The 13,119-nt window shown below is 35.6% G+C and overlaps 1 protein-coding gene across 5 annotated transcripts in view; it reads right to left on the bottom strand.

Annotated features, from left to right (window-relative positions):
* tox (thymocyte selection-associated high mobility group box) overlaps positions 1–11,441 on the bottom strand; it is a 111,312-nt gene extending 99,871 nt beyond the window's left edge. For 2 of the 5 annotated variants that reach the window (XM_006633911.3, XM_015353772.2), the window contains exon 1: positions 10,920–11,441. In XM_006633911.3, coding sequence (XP_006633974.1) covers positions 10,920–11,021 — 102 coding nt within the window. In that variant the 5' untranslated portion in view covers positions 11,022–11,441. Of the gene's footprint in view, positions 1–8,919; positions 9,022–10,919 lie in introns of those variants that run through there. The other 3 variants (XM_015353771.2, XM_015353770.2, XM_015353773.2) reach the window with 2 other exon arrangements.
* Between the last annotated feature and the right edge of the window lie 1,678 nt (positions 11,442–13,119).

The following is a 13,119-nucleotide window of genomic DNA, read 5'->3' on the forward strand; positions in this document are numbered from 1 at the left end:
CTAAATTGACCATAAAAAAACATACATAATTTACTAGGCCTGTATTTTCTTCTGCACAGAATGAGCATTCTGTTCCTAAAATCCGAACTGTCCAACTGTATAGCCACCTCATAAATTATGAGTATTGAAGGGCATCCTTTTCACCCTGTTTCTTCTGTGATTGACTGCAACTGAAAAATTAATATTTGGGGGCTTTTTATTTTCTTTCATTCCTGTGTTTCCACATACACTAATGAGTTTAAACAAAAAATAACGGAGGCTTCTTGACTTTTCAAGTAAGTGGATCATCTAAAGTTGACCCCAACATCCGATGACATTGTTAATATGAAATATTAAAATTACAGCACCAGGATTTTGTCATAGCTCTCAAACATGTCAGAAACGTTTCTGTTCTATCACCTCATGCGATAGGTGAAGACGGCTTATCTTATAATCAGTCAATTTTAGGATAAAAAAAATCATTGTAAATCAAGCATCATAAAAAGACAAGGTCAACTTCATGTAACACCCAAAGGGGCAGTATCTCCTAAGACCAGAAAAATGTCAACATAATTGAAGAGGCCTGAGGCTAAAACACATACAAGAACTAATATTGCAGATCAGAATCCATATTACTAATATGTAACTGTGAAATCACATTTTCTAAAACCTTAACAATATAGTAAATATATAGAAGCTGAAAGCTAATGCACTTATGTTGGGTAATTTACATTTTTGCTTTTGGGGTGTTGTTAATGGGCGGCACTGTGGCAACTGTGGTTAGTATTGCTGCCTCATAGCACTGGGGCCCTGGGTTCAAGTACCAGGCTGACATCTGTGTGGAGTTTGTACGTAATCCCTTATTCACATGGGTTTCCTCTGGGTGCTCCATTTTCCTCCCACAGTCCAAAGCCATACTGGTTCTGGGAAAACTGGCACTGGTGTAAGTGTGTGTCTCTCTCTGTGTGTGCCCTGTGTTTGACTGGCATCCTGCCTATTGTACATGTTGCTTGCTGGGTTAGGCTCAGGCTTCATATCGGATGAAGAGGATAGAAGATGGATAGATGGGTTAGTTCTGAAATAAATTATGTCAAGCACAGTGTATACTCCCTCACACCGATCAGTTGTACTAACTGCATGCAATGTTAAGTGAAACAAAAGCAATAAATATAACATTCTTTATCATAAAAATATTTGATTATCTAAGGAGACCATTTTTAATTCAGTGACAGAAGCATTTCACAGCGACAATTTATAACACCACTTACTTTTCCATGAACAAGACAATGCCATGTTACCAGTAACTGTCCTCTACTGCAATGCCTTGTCAAACACTTCCCAACAAAAAAAACGAAGCTATCCTGTCATTACAATTATGAGACTGCGCTCCCCTTCCAACTACTGTAAAAACAACAGGTGGTTACAAGTACAAGAGTTCAAATGTATTAGTAACATATGGACTGAAGAAGAAAACGAGTGCTTTTTGTTGTCCATTTGCTCTTATGTATTAGTTACATACTGGGTTTATTTTAAAAATGAATAACAAGGTAGTCGAAAAATCATCTGAAATAACATATTTTGCACAGTAGCAGCTTATATGAAGTCCGTAGTTATACCATGGGACACATAAAGGTTTATTCCATGCTGAGAAGAAACGAAAGGAAACTCAGCGTTTCAGCTGTGGAGCCTTCTTCGGGTCACACACCATTCAACTTAGTTATACCATGCCTCTGAAAAGTAATTTCGCCAACTTCTACATAATTTAAAAAAAATATTGTATTGTAAAGCAAGCTTTCCTAACAGTCTTTGCTAAACAGCAGTCATACTAATACGCAGAAACGTGCACGTGTATTTACTGAAATAGTCCCACTGTTTTATGGAACTAATTGGAAGGATGTAGGACTATTCACCAGCCTCCCACGAACCAGTATTGCCCATCTCTCACAGGCTGTACCGATACAGTTCCTCCAGACAGCTGGTACATAGTGAATATGGATCGAACGTTCCTTGACTTGAATTTTTTGTATTTGACTTGATTTTCATAGTATTTGAACCTCAGAGAATTTAAAATTTCAGCAACTGATTTTGTCAAACTAAAATATAAATGCTAGTGCAGAATTTTCCATTGCGCAATCGCTATTACAGATCTAGCAGTATTCTGGAAATACCCTGCATTTTTTTTTCTCTACGGTTACATTAATTCGAATTATAATAAATTATGTGAATTTATTGTAAGCGATAGGTCTGAAATGCTTTTACATTCTGATATTTTCTTTAGAAAATGTCGTTTAATAATTTTGTGGCAATATAAACAATTTGCAATTATTTCATCACCTATATACATTCTTTTGTATTTTCTCTCACAAACCACTTATTATTGGTGAAATGTTTGCCTGGCATGCCAGGAATTGCTTCATGAATAGTACAATGCTCAAAATCCTCTCTGAAGACATTTGCCAGACTTTTTAGACAATTATATGCTTCACTGCTACATTTTTGTAAAAAATACTAACCACAGTCATTGCCTCCCACATTTAGAAATGCTAAAAGGCCAAAGGTCATTAGGAATCAAAAGACAAATCTTTTACACAGTGAAAGAACAAGCACTAATATTAGAAAATGTCTTGGTAGCTGGACTCTGTAATTATTTGTATTATAAATGTTCAAATTCACAAACGTGATTTATGTTTGTAGTGAGGTATAGTGTGAGACAGTATAGTTTTGATGTTTAATTTGACTAGTATGTATTTACAGCAGCCGACCACTTCTTCTCTACCAAGTATTGCATTCAAAGATATTTTTTCTTAAACTTGTGAAAGTTTAGTAATAACTCTCCAAACCTTTAGTCACTTTTGTCCTAGTTGGCGTATTATTATTATTTCAGTTGTTACTAATCAACAAGAGCTCAAAATAGCCTCATTTTAGTCAAGTATTCTTTTACAAATCACATTTGCATTTCTGGTCAGGAAAGGTTGCCATAAATGAAAGAAATCCCAATACACTGGCCTGAGAATGGTGAAAATGGTAATGGAGGAATAAAAACATATTTCCACCCCCCAAAAAGAACATGTCTTTGCAGGTGATCCATCTGCTTTCAGAAAGTCACTTATTCCTGGTAAGGGCTAAAGGAACTTTGTGAGGTTTGAGAAAATGGGAGAAACCTGTGAAAACCCACGGGATAACATGCATGCTCCACCCAGACGTGTCAGACTGTACTCAGACCCAGGAGCTATGAGTCAGCTGAGCTAACCACCTTGTCGTCCTTTATTTAACTACATTTTCTAAATGCTTGGCCGCAATGCTGCCTCCATCTAGAAATCAATGCTTATCGTTTCACTTAAGAATAGTCTGGATTCCGTATCATCTTTGCAACTCTGTGTTCTCCGTTCATTTTCACAAGGATCAAGTCCTTTGCATGGGTGGAAATTGGTTTAACATAGAATTTTTTCCATAAACTAAAAATTAAATGCATTCCCTTCAATGGTGATAGTGAGGCTATCAATCAGCAAAACGAACAGCAAGGCAACACTGAAGAAAAATTAAGTGTGGTTTTGCACCCTAAATATAAACATACTGCAGTGCTTTAAGTGATCACCCTTGCAAAACTACAAAACCACTATACTGCTCGAAGTACACTACTATACTTTACATCTATACTACTATCAGTATTCTGTATTGGTTTATAACACAGAACACATTCAGTATTATTTGCTTGTAAAGCAATCTTCATACTTCCATAACCTTATCATTAACCTCATTTTCTATTAATAACGATAACAGAGGTCTGTACAATGCAACACAAAAGCATCTTGTGTATTCCTTTATTCACTCTCTATGCCTGCACCATATACAATTTAAAAAAAAGAAAAATACAAAAACGTCTGCTTGTTTCACTTCCAATCTGAGAGTGAATTGTAATGTTCACACAGGACGAAGACAGTGTAACTTAAAAATACTTTAATGATTCAGATTAGTCATTTATATATGCTTTAAAACTCACGTATTGAGGTGTGACAGCTATTCCAACGTGTGGCAATTAAAACAGAAAGCTGGGTTAAGTGAAAAAAAAAACCTGAACGCCCAAGTCTGAAAATCGATCATATAGAAATCACCCATCTAAATGACTCAAAACATGAGTAACATTAATATAAATCACTTTTGCAAGTCCAAAAATAGGGGCCTAATGAGTAATCCTCTAACTGGATCAATATAGTTACGAAAATCTGTAGGCATACATAGATAGCGTGTTTTAAATGATGAATTGTCCTACATTATCGCCCATTCAAAACTGCACTACTATACTTTGTTAAGTTGAAATAAGATTTACAACTTCAAACCCTTACCTGAAATTTCTCAAGCTAATATTTGAAGACATGCAGACTGTTAATTTGATTATTAAGTTATGTCTATGTTTGAATAATTTCTATAATTAAAATTTCTGATATTTCTAAATGTCTTAACACATTTTTAATGCAGTAAAGATATAACAGATGATGGCCACCTTTTTAGTCTTAAAAGCAGTAGTGGATCAGAAAAATAAAGAATAATGGTAGTGCTTCACAATTTAGGCAAAACCTTACATTTCGATGCATAGCAGCTCCTTAAAAAATCGTTTTCTGAATGATTGCTGCTGCCAGCCTTCTTATCACACACTCTGCTGTGGGTGGTATCTGCTTGCCAAGAATTGCCCTCCAATACTAAGGTTTCCAAGGTGATAATATGTAATTTGGAAGAAGATTAGCTTGTTGAAGTGTTCAGAGGGTCACTCCTGAGCTGACCTTTGCTGTGTCTATCTGGGAGGTGATGATGTATCATTAACACTCAGCAGCTGTACCTGAACCACTGCCATGAACATAATAGCCTTTTATAGCCAACAGGGGAGTGTAGATACAAGCCCTTTATTATTCCCCTAAACTAGATTAACAAATTAGATAAATTATTGAAGTAAAACTGCTTTTTCTTTCCCGGATATTTAATTAAGACTAACGTTGTTTCTGCACCTTGCATAAATAATTAATCTTTATGATAAAGTTAAGTGCTCAATAAAAAATTAAAGTCACCCATTTTTGCACTTTGGCCTTGGTGTCACACTGTAAGTGAGCAAGCAAAGCCACGAACTCTTACTTTTTCAACAAAGCAAAACTGTTCATCATAATAAGGTGAAAGACAAAAGTACTTTAACCTTTGAATTCTATCATTTTTCTCCTGTATTATTATTCAGCATTGCTCAAAACATAGATTTGGATGGCTCTGGTGTCATTTTAATAAACTCCTTTTGAAAGACATGCATAAATCATCTACTCTGAAAAATGAAAGACATCTAAATGGCAGTTCTTTTAGACAGATTACTGTATAATAAGTTAAGAGCAAAAGCTTGGGTGAAATTTTTGCCCACATAACAAAAACCTTACTGACAGTGTAACATTAAATCAATCTTGTGTGAATGCATGACTGTACTTCTATAAATAACATGTGCTTCTTCTGAAATGAAGACTTTTCATCAGATGTACAAAAATAGCGAAAGCGCAGGATGACCATCTATCAGTCTGTGTCGGCTTTGTTTTTCATGTTCCTGTTCAAATATTTTACAGTTGAAAGCACCAAAGTCAGTGTATGAAAGTGTAAATGTGTAAGAGCTGTAACAGTGTGGTTACAAAGTACGGCAACCAAAAAGAAGTAGATTTTTTGGCATTTAAATGCCTAACATTTACAGTATGTATCAGCCATTTCTATGGGGTACTTATTTATTGCATATTTTAATTATCAGCCTATAATTCTATGCCACACAGACTGTTGTTTTGTTTCATGTGGAACTGTCCCACATATGGAGGCTCACAAGATAATTAACTAAATAGGATTATTGTTTAAATGTCACACAATTGTTTATTGTTTAAATGTTTAAATGTCACACAATTGTTCTGTTACTTTAAAGCAGCTTTACTTTGCTGTGGAACTTTGTAAAGGGCTTCAATATATATAGTGTTTATATATACAAATGTCATATATTTTAAACGCATTTGAGCTAGAAAAACAAGGCGCTTGTCTGTTACGTATACTTTATTGTTAAGTTAAGCATACCTTTAGGCTTTTCTATGACCTCCATCAATTATGTTTCAGGACACACTTCCTTTCTCCTTTTAATCTTTTGGAGGCTACACAGTGGAAGTTGCCCAGTCGTGAATTCCTAATATCAATCACGAACATAATTTGAACCCGAGAGCCCTGGGGATTCTTGGCATCAAACCTTGCTGATCCCCCAAGCCACTTCAATGGCAGGCTTACAAAAGTAAAGGCACGTATGGCTTAAACAGCTCGCTCCTGTGACCAAAGTATTATCTCATTAGCTTTAATAACTTAAAGCCTCGAAACTCTATTAAGAATATGTTTTTATATGCCAACAGAAAGTCATTAACATAAAGAAAATCATTAGCCCTCCACAGTGAACAGGTTTTGTGTATGATTAATGACCATGGCTGAATCTATGCAACACTATGCTGTATTCTATTTTACTCAAAGGGTGCCCTGTCGCTTCTCTCATCTCTGACAAATGTGGACCACTCCCCAGAGAGTTCAGGCTCGTTCTATATTAAGAAGGAATTTTTATTTTTGTTTTCTTTTTCTCCTCTGAAACCATAAGCCTTTAACGCAAGGCAGGCTTAAAGAGTGCATAAATCAGCTAATCAGACATCCATATTAAATAAGAATGTTGAGCTTCAAATACATTCATGAGAAGTCTGCAGTATTTGTGTTTGTTTTTCATTATATCCCAACATAATCACATACTTTGCTTCTTCCATTCACCCCTTCTTTACCTTTGAATGATAATGGATTAGAGACATGTTTCATTATTTAATAATTAATACCAAGTCATGCACCAAATTATTAGAATTGGGACACAATAAACTTTCTGAAACTTATTGAGCAAGGTTTTCAAATATTCTTTTCTCTTCTACTCTCAGTATAAATTCTGAAGTACAAACAGAATACTCCTAAGACCTGAGAGTGTATGCAATCTATTGCAAGTAACTTATTTATAAACTACACAGCAATATTAATAGCTTCTAATGATACGGTGTATGCAAAAAAACGTATTTTTTTGTTAAGCATTTGTCCTCTACCCACAAAGTACAATTCTTTTAACTGCCAGAGCAGTTATAGGAAAGTTTATTCTCATTCTGTGAACAGATGGTAAAAACGCTGATGTTTTCAAAATCACTGTAAGACTTATATAAGCATAAGACAAAAGGCAATTGCCCCTATGTTTCATTTCTTATTTCATTTTCATAGCTGATTTTCTATTTAATTGTATTCACTTAAAACATGCCAGAAGTTTTCATCCTCGCCATCAATAAAAATGCCTCAATTAATTTTCTTAATGCAGCACCGTAGCATTTTTACAAACCCTATTGGAACATGTTCTGAAAGAAGCAATTCAGAACATTTCTGCTTTATTTGATTTACATATAAAATATCTAACACAACATACCACGGAATTATCATTTTATTTGAAAGGTGTGAAGATATAAAATTTGGCATTTCAACACAGCTGGGTGAAATTGATTCTGGTTTTGTTTCAGTTTGTGAAAGAAGGTTTCCTACGTTAAAAACAAAGAAAAACGAGATTGAAATTCCTGGAAATGTTAGTTACACTTCAAAATGAGAGGTATGATTTGAAAACACTGTCATTTTCTTCTTTTGTTTTGCTTTTATTGAAGTACTGATGGACATATTTTACTGCAGAGCATTCAGAAAACCAAAGTCAATTTGTGAAAACAGTAATGAATATTCTTAATGGAAACATTAATTAAACTACCTAGAGACAGGCACAGAATGTGAATAGTCATTATCACCTCCATTTAATTTCTAATTTTTCAGACCTGTTTTGTAAGTATTTTTTAAATGTCTTTCTCTCTGTGAAAATGTCACATACTGTTCTGCAACCATAACGTCATTCATCTATTGTGAAAGAGTGGCTTTCAAAACCATGTCACTGATCAGATTTGATAACAATGTTTACACAAGTGTTCAGCTTCTAAATGGAAATATGTCACTATATTCATACTATCATGGAAAACAGAAAAAAATGGTTACACGATGGTATAAATATAAAAGACATTACATTTTACCAGAAGATGTACAAACAGCAAAAATAAACTTTACCGAAAGTCCACAAGAGCTATAGCCATGAAGAGTGCTGAGACACAGAGTTTTAAATTCACTTAATGAAGCTGTCCATTAATTCAATAATTGAATTTATGTCCAAAATGCTAAAGGCACTAGCTAATTAATACAATTTTGAAAACTAGTTAGGAAATGCTATTTACAGTATGTTCAAATCCTCTAATCATTAACATACCTCCCAGCCATACTACGATAGCATTTAAACTCATTTATTTTCTAGTTTTTTTTTATTTTTATTCTTCATGTTAGCAAAGAAAAATGATTGCCTTAGGTACCTGGATGTCTTCCCACAAGCGAGGATTTGCACATCTAGATTAGTTTTCTTTCTATCACTTCAAAGTAGTCCTGTGTCTCAGGCAAATTAATATGTTCATTTTTTTCTATATTGAACATTATGAGTAATGTTCTTTTAAAATGTTTTCTTAAATTTAATATCATTCATCTACAATAGGTAACTATTTGTTTGGCGAATTATATATTTTCTGTAATTGTTGCCTAAAATGCCCAACTGACCTACAGTATGATCCCCACAAAGTGAATTTAACAGTCACCTTATTACTGAATATTCCAAAAGTATACTGGATTAAACCTATTCATGAACATACTTACAGTTCACCATACCATCAACATTTTTTCATGACTGAAGTCAGTACATATGCACAAGAGAGCACATTTTAACAACTAAATCAAGTCTATGCGCTATAAAACTACATTACAAAACTGTTTTTTTCTTCAAAGTCTTTCTCGGGGAAATCTTACATTTAATATATGCAGCTATGAAAGCCTGACCCGTATCGAGTAGCACACCATCAATCTCGGTCTGTTTGTATAAGAGATGGATCGCACAGTTGCCACAATCACCCTCGTTTGCACTCCAGCCTCAATTTTCCTTCTCACAAGATAGTGGTCTCAGCGAGAAGTCCTAAGCACGGAGAAATATCACAAAGCCCACGAAGCCTCACTATCACACTCTGGAAACCATGCAAACACTGCCCTCTTAATAAACTGACCTGCCACCACCCCCAACCCCCCCAGAAAAGATTTGCTTCTAGACATTTTATATTGATTCATAAAATTATAAAATCTTTACATAGAGGGTTTGTTTCCACTTAAAATCACACACCTCTTTGCCGTGTAGAGGTCTCCGTAAAAAAAATATTGCATACAAAATAAGAATGAGTACAGTACATACGACCACGACATGTGAATGCAGTAGACCAGCGTTTAATGAATGCACCTACATTAAAAACACAGTTCCATTAGTAGCACGTAAAGGCACATCATGACAGTATTTTCTAGATTTTGTTTCGTTAAACACATACTGGGAGAGTACAGGCAAGGCTTAAACATAAAAACTGTTGCAAGTATACGTAAACGATCCCCACACTTCTGATTTGAAAACAACACTAGTAGTACTAGCACTTGGCTGACGAGATAAACATGTTTAACTCTATATTACAGTAGCTGTAACACTGCCAGGGACGCATACTGTATGTACAATACCTTAGAGGCAATACATGCCATTTCACAGTGTAATGTTAAAACTTGTCTAAGAACAAAATAGTGTCTTAAGTCTCCAATGGCTTTATCAGGTGCGAGGATTTTTAATCTTTAATTCGAAATTGGATCCTATCACATAACGTCACTTAAACTACAGCAGCCACACTAATACTCAATACACAAGTTTCAATAGTTTATATTTCGATACCCATCTACTGTATTATAATTCCTTAGCGTATTCAGTGTGCGTTCGTTTAAAATACTGTAAAGCACGACTGTCCTACAGCATGAAGACAAGAAGATGACCCCTATTCCCCAGGAAAAATGGGCACGGTGAAACACTTCAACATCTCAAACACATAAAAAATATATCAAAATACCCTAGTCCGTCAATGTGCGCACTGAAAAAGATGACAACAAAAACTCTAATTTAAGTCCAAAATGGTGAACTTTATATTATGAAAAATGAACGAAGGACAATTATTATCAAAAGGACTAAAATGCTTCTTTATTGTTAATATGCTTATTGAACTTAATTGAGTAATGTAAAACCTTCCCATTTTCGTGTCTCTTTCATATTTTATCTTCGATGCGAGTTAATTGTATCGGATAGACTGTCTGGAGAAACAGCAACGGATCCGTCTGCCCTCGAATGATGTGAAATCTTTGTCGATCCCGTTGTGGTTTGCTGCCACTGTAACATTTTTATCAATAAAAGTAACATGCATTGCTTGGTGTGACAGAGCTCCTGGGGGAAAGCCACATTGTACAATCTAAAACGGGAATACCCACAACAAAACATAATCTTGCTGTCACGCATAATGCAAGAATTATATCTAAAGTCATTCGTTTTTTTTTATTGTCCGAAAAGCGGCACCACCAACAATACAGAACGCAGAAGCTGTGTGCTGCACGCTCCTGCCGTATAAAGTCTGTATCTACAGATTATTGGTTCAGGAACGGATACATCACCTAAACACATCTGGACACTGTAATAATTAAAGTGCATGCTTACTTTTCTATCTCGGCTGCCATCCAATTGGCTGAGACTGTAATCAATTTACTTTTTTTTTCATTTAACACGCAGTTTGACACTCACTAACGTTAAAGAGTTATGCTGGCAATAGTCATTATTATTCTTATTATTCTTATTATTAACGCTGGGAAAAGTTTTTTAAAAAATCTTATTACAGCACCGACTCGGTCCATAAACTTCAAATAAATAAACAAATCAGAACAGTAAAACAAACGAGTATCACCTTATTGCAATAGTAAGGGTCCAGGCAATGCGAGGGTCCCAAGCAGGAAGGATCTGTAGCTGATGCAGGCTGTGCTGGTGGAGGATAAAATCTCACGTCCATCTCAGTAGAAACATCAATCAACTCCTGTATTTCGGGTTCTTGTTTTCGTGTACACAAGGATTAAGAGTAAAAAAGAGCAAGATGTATGTGACTTAGTAATGGGTATTAGTAGCGCTCGTAGTACTGAAATACAGTAGAGAGGAACACCTTCTCTGCCTCACATCCGTTTGCGGTTTGCGAAAAACTCTCCAAAAATGAACCAGTCTCGCAAGCGTTCTCAAAAGCGAATTAATACAAAATCTACCTGGAAACTACTGTTTATCTCCTCATTGAACGACGTTAGCCTATTTTTATGCAAGTTTATTTTTCTGTTTATTTTTTTACGGAAAAAAACAAATCAGAGGATCCTTTCGGAATGGCTTCCCAACGCATTTAGTGAAGCAGGGCTCTGTTTGCTCTTAGCCTCCAACATTTCACACAAAAGACTCGCACGACAGAACATGAGCTAAAGCGCTTGTACCCCTCAGCGGTGTACAGGGGGCGCCACAAAGAGAGCGAATACCAAATCGCTTCTATTCACAGTCCTTGAACAGGGCTTTCTTTTGCTGCTTCGCAAGTTATGAGACATTATGAAAATCTATTACTTTAACTGGAATAAAGTCAGTCCTTGTTCCACTTGATTCTTCCGTACTGATTGACATACTATATAGTGTATACAGTTGTAGAAAATCTTACTTCCCTGAGCCGTAGATTTTTTTTTCATTCTATTGTGGGACAAGTGCAGTCCTGCAGTTGGTAGTAATTTGAATAGTATTGGGTGTCCAGATATGTAAAAAAACAGTGAGAATTTATCGCAGGTGAAATGGTCAAAACCATTTTATTTTGATTGAAAAATTCTATTGATATACATTTTTGTGTTTAGGGTTGTGATATGTTGCGGTAGCTTAATAGATTTTTAAGTTTGGATCCTAATGGTTCATGTGAAATCATCAGTAGTGAATAGGAAAGAAATAAAAAAACAGCGTTGAGCTATTCGTGTGGGGAAAAAATACAAGTTTCATGAAAAATCGCTGAATTTGTGACTGTTTCTGTATTTTTAATACACATTTCAATCTGCCCTCGAATGGTATGGATTGAAAAATATTTTAAGCAGAGAGACGGGATGAAATGTAAAATATCTTTCCATCTGCTTCCTTCACTCTCCTCTTTAACAAAATAAAATACAACAACCCAAAGTGTTCCCCTTTTGTTGGGAAATTTGTGAGTTACCTGATAAATCAATTTAAAGTACTTATTACTGTACGGGTAAATATGCTGGTTCTGTCCTCCACAAGATGCTTTCAAATGTTTGCATAGTGCACTATGTGTATATAATCAAAAACGAAAGTATTGGTACTCAAGAGGTAGAGCTCACCTATACATTAGAATTAATTCCTCAGTGCTGTCCATTTGTTTTGAAATCCTTTCATTCTATGCACATATTGTAATAATAATTTGTTGTTGAATTCTAAATATGAATATCTACTTTTTCTATATCCATGTGTTCAATGAATAACACAAAAAGTACCATTGTGGCTTTCCCCTTATTAATCTCACAACTATCCATCCATCCATTTTCGAACCACTTTATCCAATACAGGGCCACAGGGGAGCTGAAGCCTATCCAGGCATGCAACAGGCGCAAGGCAGGGTATACTCTGGACGGGACGCTAGTCCCTCTCACAAGTCTCACAAGTATACTGTATATTCACATTCATGTGGTTTGTGATTAGCTTTTTGAAGTCTTTTGGGTGAGTAAATAAAACCTCATTTATATTTTTTAAATAAATTATTTATTGATGACTGTCCTCATCTTAGAGGTTTATGAACCTGTAACGATGAGTTCACCATGTAGCTGAGATGAGACTGGATTGTACATGTGGATCGAAGTGTTTGAGGTCATTTTTATTTTTAATAAATCATTTATTGATCACTCCGAACTTGTCGCGGAAGCCAGGGGCTGGCTGCGTAGCGGGAGGAACGGAGCAAATTAGGGGGTTTGGTTGGGGCTCAAGGTATCGTGTGGAGTCAGAACGAGACATAAGCCCTCAGGTAGCAGACGTGGGGCGACCTGGTGAGGCGAGCCTCTGGACAACCCATCCCAATGTCGAGCAAGGAG

Source organism: Lepisosteus oculatus, chromosome 6 (assembly GCF_040954835.1).
Source record: "Lepisosteus oculatus isolate fLepOcu1 chromosome 6, fLepOcu1.hap2, whole genome shotgun sequence".
Classification (NCBI taxonomy): domain Eukaryota; kingdom Metazoa; phylum Chordata; class Actinopteri; order Semionotiformes; family Lepisosteidae; genus Lepisosteus; species Lepisosteus oculatus.